Here is a 14,513-nt window from a genome sequence, read left to right on the forward strand (position 1 = left end):
GACATGAATACTACCAGTAAGCAATAAAATCATTTTATAAAACACGTATGAATGAGCAGTAGAGAGTTTAAGTGGCCAATTCTGAGTTCGCGAGTCCACGGCAATGGATTTCTATCAATATGCGCAATTAGTAATTGCCATTATTGCAAAGGAAACCATCGTGTGGAAACTCAAATCCACACGACGTAGCAGGCACAGAAGTCCCACCGCCTACTTATATCACCCATATATTTATTTAATTTTTACTCACAAGCATCACTTCTTTTGATAATTTAATTAGGTGCAGCGCTAACAGCGTAAGGTGTAAACGATATAATTTCTAGCAGCACTGTATTATTATTCCTTCGCTGAAGTATATTAACAAACTTATGTAATCTCTCATGTTTCTAATTCCCAGTTTCATGTAAGTCATCTTAATCTTTTATCTTTAGCAACGGCTGCCCTTTGGCGAGGTTCTATTTTAACCTAACCTACATTCGGATCTTGTAAAAAGCATTTAATTTAAAATTTTCACGTATTTCTGTAAATGATAGAAATGCAAATATTTTTACAGAACAATGTTACTTTGGCTTAAACCCTCTTTGCAACATTTTTTGTGTTTTTCAAAACAAAATGGCATGGCCAATTCGTTTAGTTGATAAAATAGCTAGCCAATTGACTTAGGTCGATGGCGTTTCATTTCTTGGCTAGCCTATTGACTGTCATTTAAATATAATTCTACATCCAGCAACTCTCAAACTCGAAACGAAACAATTCAAACAATATGGCGTCGGAAAATGACAACTTTGATGGTGTTTTCCAAACTTTCACTAAAAATAACTAGCAAAATGGAATAATACAGTGACAATAATAATGTGAGTTGGACTTAAGCAATATAATTTTAAAATAAATATTTTTATGTAACATGTTTCATCTTTTTTATTTCTGACAATTAATGGGTCCATCATACGAATGGCCTAAGCATTAGCCAGCCAGATTAAATGTTGTAACAAACGTTACCGCCGAATATCTCTCAGGCTGTTAGTTAAACGGCTAGGCTGTTAATTGAACACCTAATTAAGGTAGTTAGCTACGACATAATTATAAACAACGATATTATTTATTGATTGACATATTCGGTAGTGGGCTGATCAATAAAAAAACAATGTTAAATGTCTATTTGATACCTAGAGTGCCTTTTTAAGCAAAATGCTTTGTAAGAGTAAATATTAAAATTGGAAGTAAAATATTTTTATTGTGTCATGTATTTCGGAAAATATAACATACTATACTGTCATAATTAAATAAATATAATATATGGTGATATTTTTCCACAGAAATATCCACATTAAGATAAATGACAGATATTAAAACTACATACGAACAATGCGAAATCTTTAGCGGTTTGAGTGCAATCAACATAAAATATATTACTTTGATGAAAATCTGCGCCATTTACCCAAGGGAATACGAATGTATGCTACTGTTTTTTACGAAGATCGCAGTTTCTATTTATTCGTATATATAATAATGTGTAAAAACCAAGTTTGTTTTTAAAAGTTTGTTTATCAATAGTAATAAAACTTATTTTCAATACACAATTATTATATTACATTAATATACCTACACATACACATATACGTAATATTATTGTAAATACTATTAATATTTAATATTATATAATAAAATTAAAATAATATTAACAGAATTTACAATATTATAATATTATTATTTTTTATAATTATTATTAAATATAAAAATTAAAAATTAAAACATATTTAAAAAGTTTGTGTACGTCACTGGCAGCATTTTCTCGCAAAATTGCGATACTTATTCGTTGAGCGAGGAAATCGCCACCTCCGGGGTCAGCGGTACTATCTACCAGGCAATCTACCAGCCCAAGAGTCTCTCTCCCAAGGAAACAAAATCTAAGTTGGAGGAAATACTCTTATTTTCCGTTTATTACTTTCCGCCTGTTCTGTGGAAGGGTCAGATTTGTGCTCGTTCAAGAATGTTATTCAATCAATTAATTCTTTTAGAAGTTTAAATTTGTTTTCAAGTATAAAGTTGTTATGAACGTTTAATTAAAGTTGTACTAAAAAGATAGAGTTACTATAATATCTATTAAAAAAAAATTATTACAATTTTGCCAGTTTTTGCAGAGGACGCTTTTAAATAAACCTTAGTAAATATTGTTGACAGTAGATTTTTCTAGAATTTTTTTTTAAATAAAAAATGTAATATGCTGTTTGGGCACCGGTTTCTGACTCTAGGAAATAACTGCTACCACAAATATGGAGAATATTTGATTTCACAGATCAAGCTCGGAGTGCGAACACATGATTAATTGCTTTATTATATTGTATTGTCCTCGACAATTCTACTCTTGCACGGCGCGGGAATGTCGCAGTGTCTGCTATCTGAAATATATTCTGGCGTAATTATTTATGTATAATTTTTCTTTAGAGTTGTATTATGGTACTATCGACAAAAAAGGAGACATCCAATACTTCATTATACGCAAGATTTTCCATGAATATTTCACATCTTCCGCCATTTTGAATACCAAGTTGAGTTAACCTTGTAATATTCTTAGAGTATAGTACAAAAAGTTTGACATGAAATAAATTACAAACAATAAAACGCGGTTTTCTCAAATTATTTAGAGAAATCTAAATATTTACCAAAAAGAAACAACTCAGTCGTCAGACAGAATTTTCAGAATATACACAAATATAAAGTACAACCTTGAACAAATGTGAATTACGTTGTGGTCGCATGAACCTGATTTCCAAGCCCTAAATCATTTCCCACAAATGCATTAACCATTTTGGTGATAAATGGTCGGCGTTCTAAACTAGATGTCTTGTGCCGAAGATAGATCTTAATGACCGCCTTCTAATGACAGCATTTACCCTTTAAGAGAACGTTTTCAACCTTTAAATGGTAAAATTACTTCATTGTCTAATTGCTTTATTAAATAAAATACAACGCAATTAATTAATAATTTCGTTGCGATAAAGCTTATTATTCGTTTACTTTAAACTGTTTAAATTATGTACGGCAATGAGATACATTGTTCATTATAAACACTTTATTTTCCGCACCACAGAATAAATGCATAGTCTTCGGGCTGATTGCAAATTATCTCAGAAAAATAAACATTTTTTTTAATGTTATTTTGTTGTTGTATTTGTGTTTTGTCAACAGGTACGTGCGTGTACCTCAATCCAGAATATTTTTTCCATGTCTATAACTGAAACTTTATTAATTCAATTTAATTTGATAAAAATCTATAATCTTCTATAGATATTTATCATGCAAAGAATTAACAAAATTAAATTTCTATAGACTGGTTAAGTTAGAAAACAAAAGACATGACAGTGAATGTTGTTTGCGAAATACAAGTACAAAACCGACAAAACAGTTGTACGTATAATATTTGCATACTTTTTACTTGATCAGTAGTGCTACAACCTTTTTAGGCCTTGGCCTCAGATTTTGGGATCTGTTCCGTGATCATTTATCAATTGAATATGCATAAAGGTGATCAGGACACTGGTCGTCAACTTTTTGGTGTAAAGTAAGTCGGTTTTCTTATATTGTTCTCCTTTACCGTTCAAGCGAAAGTTAAATGCGCACATAGGAAATCATTTGGTGGTGATGGTGGGGATTGAACCTACGACCTCAGGGATGAGAGTTGCAGTTGTTGCGTTGGCATGCCACGCCAACACTTCTCTAAAATCTGCTGCATATTATGATCAAAATAACAATAATATCGACGAATACTTCAATTATTTTTTGCGTTACAAATAAATATTTATAGAGCATTTCGTGTTGGATTACCATTAAGCGTTCGCTGACACTTATCCCAGAAGCGTCTGCTACAAAAATGAAATAAACTTAAATGGATTAATTGAATAGAATAGTAATGTCTTTATTTTTGTACTGCCTTTAGAATTTAAATATCGCGTTAAAACTATTTATACTATTGGACTTGTAAGCGCTTTTCACGCATCATACGAATGACTGATCTGATTGCTTTTATAAATATAAGAGCCTCATTATGAACTTATATATGTATCTATTTGTACTTACAACCAAAGTTGTACGTGCAATCTCTTTGAGTGCTTATTTTTCTGTTTATTTATATAAAATCATAAAGAATTCTAAATTCAAACCTTTCCTATGAATCACACTTTCTATTGGTGCAAACAGTATCAAAATCGATTTGGTAGTTTTTGAGTAAATTATGTTTATATACAACCTCGTTAGTGCTAATTTTTCTGTCTATTTACATTGAATCATAATGAATTCTAAATTCAAACCTTTCCTATGAGCCCCACTACCTTTTACTGCAAACAGTATTAAAATCTCTTCGGCTGTTTTTGAGTAAATGCGTTTAAATGCAAACTTTTTGACGGCTTTAATTTCTGTCAATTTACGTAGAATCATAATGTCTTATTTTTGAAAACGTTTCTCATAATACACACTACATTTTGAAGAAAACCATCAAAATCCATTCTGTAGGATCTAACTAAATATTCTGATTTTGACACTGATTATGAAAAAATTGTCACAAAATATCATGTCAAGTTTAAATGTGTTAATTGCAATAAAGTAGTTCCGTGAACATATAAAATAATGATATATAAAATAGGATTTAAAATATTCAAAGCATCTTCAATTCACGCACATCGTAAGTTAAATATTTCCTAACTCGTAAAACCTTTTACGATCCACTTTTACGCAATACGTTTTTATATGAATGCCTCTTAGCCAGGAGTAAATGCTTACATTGCCTGTATTTTCTTTTACTGAATGATGTAGGGATATATAGATATGCTGGCACCCAAACTGGCAATGATGCCAGTTGACAATCGTCATGGTATGAAAAAAAACACGATTTACCGAAACCGTCTTTTTCTTATGAATAAACCATCTTTTGTTTTTCCTAAGTTTCTGTATACTACTGAAAACTGCATCCGTTTAGAAGCTTACATTATGGAAACATTTGACGGGTTACTTCTTCATCGTTTACTACTTATATGTAGTAAAAGACTGTAAATTACATATAAAATAATTAAAAATTTGGAAATTATATTAAAAAGAGACAAACGAGAAGGCGGGTTATAATTAGGTTTACATTGACCCCCCTCAAAACGTTTGTAGGTTGCAAAATTCCTAGAAATGCAGCTAAACATCTAAAGAGGAAACTTATGTAGAAAATCTTATAAATATCTTCAACGTACGCGGTTACATAAGATTTACATAGGACCAAATTAGAACTTTGTGTTAACTTTGCTGTAACATTTTAACGAACTTTGCGCGTAATTTTTAACAAGTCCCTAATCCCGCGGCGGGAAAGTTAAAAGGATTTGAGGTTTAGTCAGCACTGGTGGAATAACTTTGTTTATTACAAAACATGTAAATTTTTATTTCCTTTTTTAATGTCGTTCAGTAGTAGTGTAATTTTATATGGGCGAATCAATGTTTGCCTGTTAAAAGTACTATTGTTGCTCTTAAAAACGGGGTTTCTTTTGTTATTAATTATAAGGCCGGCAACGCACTTGCAAAATGCAAGTGTACATGCACCATTTGCAATCTATTACAAAAAAAAAATTGTCATGAAAATATAATAAGATTAGGCTAAATCCCTAATTATACTTTTATGAACAAAATTGCTTTTGACATTAATTTTACTCTATTCATTATTATTATAGCCTTAGAATATACACTCAACCATACAAAAAGTCCATAGGCATTGTAATGTACAATTCAGGTCTCGCAGTCATCAAAAGAACACCTCGCGCTAAATAGTATAGCAACATAAGCTGCATATAGGGTTTCATCATCAGACATCGAGCCTGACTATAAAATGCCATCGAATCGGATTCCATTGTTTTACAACTGACTGTTTCTTGGTGCACATTTTGCCAAGAACCCCTGAAAGAGGGTATTAATTCTAAGTCCTCAGTATATATTAGATGAACGTCTTGGCCGTTAGTCATCTCTTCTAAATAATAGAAATACAGATAATCTTTAAATCAAAATGTTTTCGGAATTTAAGAGCTTTTTTATTGATATAATCTGCGATAAACCGATCGTAATATTGCTAAGTGCTTATATCGAGAAGTCGGAGAGATATTATCGCGTTTATACCTTTCGCATATTAAGGTCACTGTTGCTTTAGTGAAAACTGTTTTTTTTATTAAAAACTAATAAAGAATCTTTTATAAAACTCAAGGAACACCCGAATGGAAGGAAGTTCTTTTCGATTAATTTGTGAAGGAATTGTAAAGTTTTTTTTTATAATTAACAAGTATTATGTATAAACTTAATCAGTAGACTCAATTTTAGTAATAATTGTCTGGTGGTAACTGTAGTAGGAAACATATGTTTGGAATTCTATTCAATGTAAATGTCTTGATCGATGGTAGTATTATATTTTTATTATTTATTATGCAATCCAAAAAAATCTGCTAACACCCAACAAAAATAATCGTCGCGACACCACCACCACCACCACGAAAATAACTGGCTGACTTTCTATGACAGAGAGAGACAGGCAGACAGACAAACACGCGCTGTGTTGCGTACACGGCTTACAACTATAGCAAAAAGTATCGTTACAACTTTGTGTTTGGTCTTAATTTTTTCCGACTAACCTCTTTTCGCGACGTGCTATAACGAACTTCGTTCCAAAAATATCATTAATTTATATAGATTATGTCAAATTTTTCAAACAAAGGCTAAATATAATGTTAGCGATTATCTAGTTTATAAAATATTAATTTAAATTTAAATATTAATTTGCTACATTTGTTTTAAAATAAGTGTTGTTTGTTTCCTTTTTTAAAAGAATACCGACAGTTTTTTACGTCGGCTTTTTCTCTAGGCCCTCTGTCTTCTGTGCCGATGAGTAGGGATGCCTACAGGTTCTTATATATCTATATTGTATGTTCCATAGCAAACATAATATATATATTTTAATTCATACTTCGTTATTTACAATTACTACCAGTCGAACGATTGTAAGGGGATGCAATCATTACCGCACTCCTTATTTCTCGAAGCATTAATTATAATAATACATGAAGATTGAATTTTACTTTATGTACAAATTGGTTTATAGCAGTGTTGGTTTTACTTTTGAACTTGGCTAGTATTTTGTACTAGATACAATTTTACGCTTACATGAAGCTTTCGAAACGAACCATACCACGTTGTGTGGATATTGAAATGGGCCTTGACATCAAGACACTCATTTCACATTTTAGGGCACGCTATTTATACCTCCCCTATAAGCAACCTATAGACCTAAATTACAACCTAAAAATATTCGAGTGTCGATTGGCTCGCGTCAAACGATTTTTGCGAATCGAACTTTCATTACTAGCTGATGTAAGCGACTACTATCGACGTTCTTGTTTTACTGGCATTAACAAGAATGATTTAATATCAGAACCTAATATATTTTTATCTATTTATTAACACATTTCAATACAATACAAATATAATTAAATGAAAAGGAGGGCAACTGGCGGCCTTATCGCTTTCGATCTCATCCAGGCAACCACTGTGAGTAAAGGAAAAAATGTACTAAATTAGATAGGGTAGGCAAGAAGTGCAAAAATACATTAAACACATTACGTATGTATGACATGGACAGGCAATGTTTATACAGCAGAAACTTAAAAGAAGATAGAGATGGATCTAAGCGAATAGTAACGGAAAGTGAATTCCATAGCCTAACTGCGGCGTTAACGTCGAAAAGTATATTATAAACTTCAATTTAATCATGCATAAAATAAAACACTTTTCACGAAAAAACATGTATTATCTTAATATAAATTAAAGTAAATTTCGGTAAATTAATTTCACGATTTCTTTGCAACGAAATAATCTTGTGGTAAGGGAAGAATATAAAAGCTTGTCACGTCTCATGTAAGAACACTCATACAAAATGAAGCCTACTTGAAATCATAATGTACGCGTATTATCTTTACACTTCCTCGTGTTCTTTGTAAAAGCGGCAAGAATTTTAACGCTACGAACATTCTCGTAGATGTGCTTCATCCTTTCGTAGACATGCTACGTGCGTTGTAGCGATGCTGTAACCCTATATGTACTACGCTTTGAATATAATAAAAACGTAGAAGAAACATGAATTTAACGTAACTAGATAAACAAGACAATAAACTATAGAATATAATTACATAATAAATTTGACACCAGTACTATATACCTATTAACTTAATAGGGTTGGCTCTGATTACCTATAGGCATTCAATTCGCTCTGTTACTACATATTGTTTGATTATGAAAAAAATTATATTGTTTTGTTAGGATTAGATATGAACCTCCGAACGAAGTTTCCTTCACACGATTTCTCTCTGAGCGGTACATTGGACATTTTTAAATCTGTTAATTTAGTTTTCTGATACGCGTCAATTTATAGACCTAATGAAAAATCTTTCTCGTAAAGACGTGATAAAGAAACTTTGTATATATAGAGTGAGACACTTAATCACAAGGCTGACAGGCTAACACATAATTTACAGCTCTTATAGTTAATATATTTTCGCATTTGTAAGTAGAAAGTTTTACAACCGTGCCATGAATCATCAATATAACCTTGGTCAGTTGTTTGCGATAACTTTATAAATTTATTACAGAAAGCGCAAAACCATGTTAATAAGTTACATATAACGCAGTTTTCATCTCGTTTCAAATATACCTCTTTTGAGTAGATCTCAATGGGCTGCGTATCTTGGAACTGAAAGGAAGTGTAACACATGTTTTTAGGTCATTTTTTTTTAAAAACCTCACATTCTTTATCTCTAATTTTCTAGTATGAGATAGCGTTTTATTTGTTAACAAATTTTGTTCTTCCTTTAAAGTTTTTTAAACCTTATATTATGTTATGTATATTTTATAATTGTACACACACGTTATGTCAATTTAGAAATGGGTTTCACATTTCCATATTAACAAGATTTTTGTCACAATATATTACATTCTAGGCGTTTGTTAGCCAACCTCTGAAATGAGGTCATTTTTTATTTATCTAGTGTATGTAGCATAGCAAAATAATTCATATTATGTGATGCTAAAAAGGTAGGCTAATTAAAACAATAGAACTAAGGCAAAATGAAGGGCAGAATTATCACTTATGTATCAGAAATCAGATTTAAGTAAATTGACCTCTGAAATAAAAATTGTTATATTAGTTATAAGGTTACTGGGTCGGCGCCGACAGTTGAAAAATAAAATGCATTTTAAATTCCAAGCTTTTCCCAGTTTGAGTCTCCAAGGTAAGGAAGTAATTTGAAAACTTGGAAAATTTTGTACAGTATTATCGAAGTTTAGGTAAAACTTTTTAAATGCTTTTAGAACTTAACAATTTTTCGCAGATATTATAATTGTGAATCCCATGATTATACTCATTAATAATAATCCAGTTTCGTGTTTGCAGCTCTCTGGCTTGTGCGTCTAAGTGAGGAAGCTGAGTCTTACTTGCGTATTAGGTCTCAAATTTCTGAAATAATTTGTTGATCAAATTTCCTTAACACCTCGCTTATCAGTGTCGTTATTCTGTAAATTCCAACAGCGATTCGGATACCAATCTCGATATCTATGAAGTTTTGTTGCAGTTCTCTCAATAGTGTTGCTATTTATTCACGATATCTATTTTTATTTACTTTGTCTTGCTTAATCAAGCTGAAATACAGTTAGTCTTAAATATTGTAGCGGCGAAGACAAAGAAAAGTAGGCCGCGGGACAAGTGGAATGCGGTGTAAAAATGTGGAACCACCGCTCACCTATAGTCCTCCGTCTCTTCACCTGTATCCGTGGGAGAAGACTACAAATAAAACTGTAAACACAAGAAGCGCAAGCGAAAATACGCGTGATCTTGCGTCGGTGGGTAAGTCTTCTCTGAAGCGTGGGAGCATAAAGAATGGTTCCCTCCATCCACAATTAAATATAGCAAAAGAGATAGAGTGGTGGTTAAGGAATGGATGCGGTTAGGACAGACAATGAGTACAGAGAAGACTATCGGTTGTAATTGGATGGCGTGAACAAATATCAATGTGATTTTGTTAATTTTAACTCCTTTAAAGTACTAATTCGGTTCACAGTGTAATTTAGCAAATGATTTCTTGGGTAGCTAAATTCGTTGGTTTGTTTTCAGTACATTTACTTACAAAGCGCATATAAACGTCGAGCTGTTTTCGACATTCACACAGATTTACTAATGACCAAATGCAGTAATGCCAATATAACACGGAAAACTAGAACCGCGTTAAAAAATCACGTTGTATATGTAAGCACGTTATTTTAAAGACTAGGGACACGAATTTAGTAAAGTTCTTTAGGAAAAGGTGCAAACGCAAAACTTATTATAGAATTGACAAATCATTATACATTTCATACTACATACACACAACTTAATTTGTGAAATCTCCACGTTATATGGGTGATATCGCGTTTTCGGAAATTACGGTATAGTAATAAATTGTTGATCGAGTTTTCCAACACAAAACATGACTTATGTTCAAACATATAATTATTTGTTAATGCGGGATTAATTAAAAACTTCAACCCAATGTAAATAAAGCATACAGTTTAATTAAGTTAAAGATATGTTACGATGTACACGGAAACATCGCGGAAAAAACATCTCTTTGTGTGTGAGCAATATAATAAATTGTGTTTCACAATGGATACCTCCCGAGGGAAGGGCAGTGAAATGGAAATACTTAACAACGTACATGAACTTAGCTTGTTATTTTCCTGATTATAGTTGTAGATTTGAATAAATGCTATTATCTGTAGCTCGTTAAGTATAATAACTTTTACATATATTTTTGCAAAATATATTATATTTAGGGGCGTTGTTATATATAGGTTGTACTATATATATCAATATAGGCATGGTAACTGAGTAGAGCAGGGTAGCACTCTCATCCCTGAGATCGTAGGTTCTATCCGCGATAAATTCCCTTCTATGCGAATTTAACATTCGCTCGAACGGTGAGGGAAGACATCGTGAGGAAACTGGTTTGTCTTAGATCCAAAAAGTCGACGGCGTCAAGCACAGGAGGTTGATCACTTATTTGCCCATTAGATAACAAATGATCAAGAAGCAGATACAGAAATTTGATGGCCAGACATAAAAAAATTCGCACATTATTTATTTTTATTAAAGGCGTAGAAAGGGTTCTATGTTTGATAACGTGTATTTTAACGGAAAGGAATTACACATAATTTTTATTCCTTCAAGACAAGAGCGTACCAATTCTTAATTACAAAATGTCAAGGTGGTATAATTGACAATTGTACCACCTTGACATTTTGTACCATATTCGTGCAATGAATAAATTATTATTATTATTATTATTATTATAAAAGGCCGGCAACCCACTCGTTAGCCCTGACATTGAGAGCGTGCATGGGTGTCGGTATCACTTAACATTACGTCAGCCTCCCGCCCGTTTGCCTTCAATAACATAAATAAAATCTGTAGACCAAATTAACATATAAGGTTAGCTGCATCATATAAGTAACAATATAAATATTAGAGTGCCTGTATACGAACTAATTATTGAATTTATAAGACAACTACTAGTGGTAGTAATATCTTCTTTGTTTTGATTTCAGGATTCTTGATAACTATACTATGTACAATATACAAATATACAAAAAAAAATTCAATATAAGCATCCTTAAAAACCATGTTTTTCCAATTTAGGTTAGCTGTACGAGATAAGTGTAAAGTGAAATGATATTTAACACTTAAGTGTATAGTGTGATGCAAGTGACTAATGAAAAACACTTGAAGATGCAGTGGAAAGGTGGAGGGCATAAGTGGTGTTTGTTTGTGTGATACGAGCTTTTAAAACCGCAATCATGGATAAGATGTCGGCAGGTATGGCAAATTTGTTTCATATATTAATAATTTAAGGAATTATTCTACGAATTAAAGTATCACACCCCATATTCACAGTTATTAAGTTAATTGAATCTGGTGCTAAAAATAACTTCAAGTATTTTTTTATTCAATTGAAATAGATCCAGATAACCGGCACCTTCTATTTTGTTTCCTTTATGTCAGGCCAGACATTATTATTTAAGTAATATTTACCTTTATATAAAGGGGAATAATTTCTAAAAAATATGTGAAAGTAATATGACATTAATTAATTATTTGTGTTCTCAAAATCTTTTACCATCAGACATCAGAGATGAAAATATTGAGAAGAGTTGGTGTAAAACCAAGAAGAAAATAGATGGCAGCGTAATAAGAAAAGAAAGGACTGTAGGAAATTTGAAAAAGTTTGGGTAACAATTAAAAGAACACAATTTGGACTTAGCTCGAAATTTAATTTAGTTCTTACAGTGTAAAAGAGAGGACTAATAAATTCAACTTTGATATTGACATTGATGATTGACAGTGATGCAGAAGGGCCCACAATCATATGTACATTAGATGGCCCATGTCAATTGATTAGAGTTTGTTTTTGATTTTTACGTATACCTGTTTTTGCAAAACGCCCCCTCCAAGCCCCGAATTTTTTTGTATTCTGTGACATTCAGTGGCTATTTCCTTAATTTGATAGAACAATTTTCTAAATAATTTTATCCTTTACCGTCATTAAGGTTTTATAAATGTATTCTATGATTCTTTCCCATGTGATCCATTTTGCCTGAAGTCTATACATTTGTACCAACATCTGCTATCTTAGTAGTGTTCATGTGTGTGTTAAGTTACTTTTCAACCATTTCACAGTATTAAATGGCAAGTACATTATGTACAAGTCCGATTTAATATAAAAGCTCTTCAAACAGAATTTAAATGAGAAAACAGATTTCGTTTCATTACTCAACAAATTGTATTGCATAACGCCCTTGCAGTCAGCCAAATCGCAAGTTTCGTATAACAGGTATTTTAAATGTTGATGGTAAAACGATATCGATATAGTAACAGAAAGTTGTTTTTTCACTATATATTGGCTCCAAATTATTCATCTGTTTGTATTCAATAGTTTTGGAACTTAAGGTACATTTTTAAAGGACTTGAAAACGACGCAATATTCATGTCACTTCAAGTCAAAATGTAATCAATATATATTGATATTGATATAGACCGCATTTTTTCCGAAATAAATTAATTAATAGACACGGAAAATTTTATTAATAATTTTATTTTTAGACAAATAATTACATTGTCTGTACATGAACATAATCAAGATGACCCGTGCAACTATTTTGAATGTTCAATGCATATTTTGTTAGATATATTAACAACTGCAAAGAGTAGCAATACATCGATCCTGTCCCAATGACTCGCCTGTCTACCATATGCTTACAGCGAATCAAATCCTATTAAGGTCACACAATGCGCAGAGATGATAAGATCTTGGAGAAACTGATCGTGGTTAGTAACACAGAAGGCAGAAGATCACGTGGCTGTTCACCAACCAGATGGACCGATCAAGTAAAAGACTCTTTAAAACTGTACACTGTCATAAGAGAGGCGCTGAACAGAAACTGGTGGAAACAGATAGTCCGCTGTAGATGCTTCGTTGCTGACCACCACGCTCAAACATGGGCAGCCGATTAAAGAAAGAGATATTTAACACACAAATATACACTATTTACAATATAACTAATGCTATCTTACATAGTCATAATAATATTAAAAATTGATATTTAGAACATTAGATTGGGTCTTTAAGTATGGTTCATATCGCTAGGTTAATTGGTAAGGTGACTCAGAAAGACGAGAAATTTACACGGCCTATAATATATATGTATATACGTAATATAAGTATCTTTTCAGCAGGGTCAGCGGTGGCGATGATAGGAGCCAACCTCCGGTTTGGATCAGCTGGAGCCACCAACGCCTCTATAGTCAACAACACCAGATTGTGCCCACCAGGTGGAGCTGCAAGTGCTGCGGCACTTCTGGCATTGTCAAGCTTGGGCATGTCTGCGAATTTAGCGCTCATGGCCGTTATTCTAAGCAAGAAACAGTTAAGAAGGTAGGATTATTTTATATAATAATTGAGAATTTATGTTTTCGGCATAATATGCCTTAATTAATTTATGATTTTGTTTTAAAATAATTAATGAATTTCTAAAAACAATTTATTTTAGTTTCCTCTTGCAATTTGTCTATACATGATTTTATACGATAATATAAACATATACTATATCGAGCGCGGGCTCGAGCAGCTGCTATATATATATGTACCCAAGATAAGTAAAGCGAAGATAAAATTTCTAAGCAAACAACAGTGCACGATCTTCGCTATCTTATTTAAGTGATACTTGCAACTCAAGAGAAACTGTGGATAAACTAAAGGATAAAATTTAATAAAACTAAATATATTTAAGTTATCAAATTTGTTACTTTATCTATTAGATAAATTAATATTTTACACATCATTTACATACGTCGTAGACATCTTTGAATACTTTATTAAAAAAAACATCTTAGATCTATAATTCATATGAGATATATAATT

General features: G+C 32.0%; 1 protein-coding gene across 3 annotated transcripts in view; it reads left to right on the forward strand.

Moving 5' to 3' along the window:
- LOC111001211 overlaps positions 1–14,513 on the forward strand; it is a 44,644-nt gene that overhangs the window by 5,766 nt on the left and 24,365 nt on the right. For 2 of the 3 annotated variants that reach the window (XM_045631764.1, XM_045631766.1), the window contains exons 2-3: positions 11,735–11,911; positions 13,826–14,027. In XM_045631764.1, coding sequence (XP_045487720.1) covers positions 11,893–11,911; positions 13,826–14,027 — 221 coding nt within the window. In that variant the 5' untranslated portion in view covers positions 11,735–11,892. The remainder of the gene's footprint in view (positions 1–11,734; positions 11,912–13,825; positions 14,028–14,513) is intronic. The other variant, XM_045631765.1, reaches the window with a different exon arrangement.

The sequence above is a fragment of the Pieris rapae genome, chromosome 16 (assembly GCF_905147795.1).
Source record: "Pieris rapae chromosome 16, ilPieRapa1.1, whole genome shotgun sequence".
In the NCBI taxonomy this organism is placed as follows: Eukaryota; Metazoa; Arthropoda; class Insecta; order Lepidoptera; family Pieridae; genus Pieris; species Pieris rapae.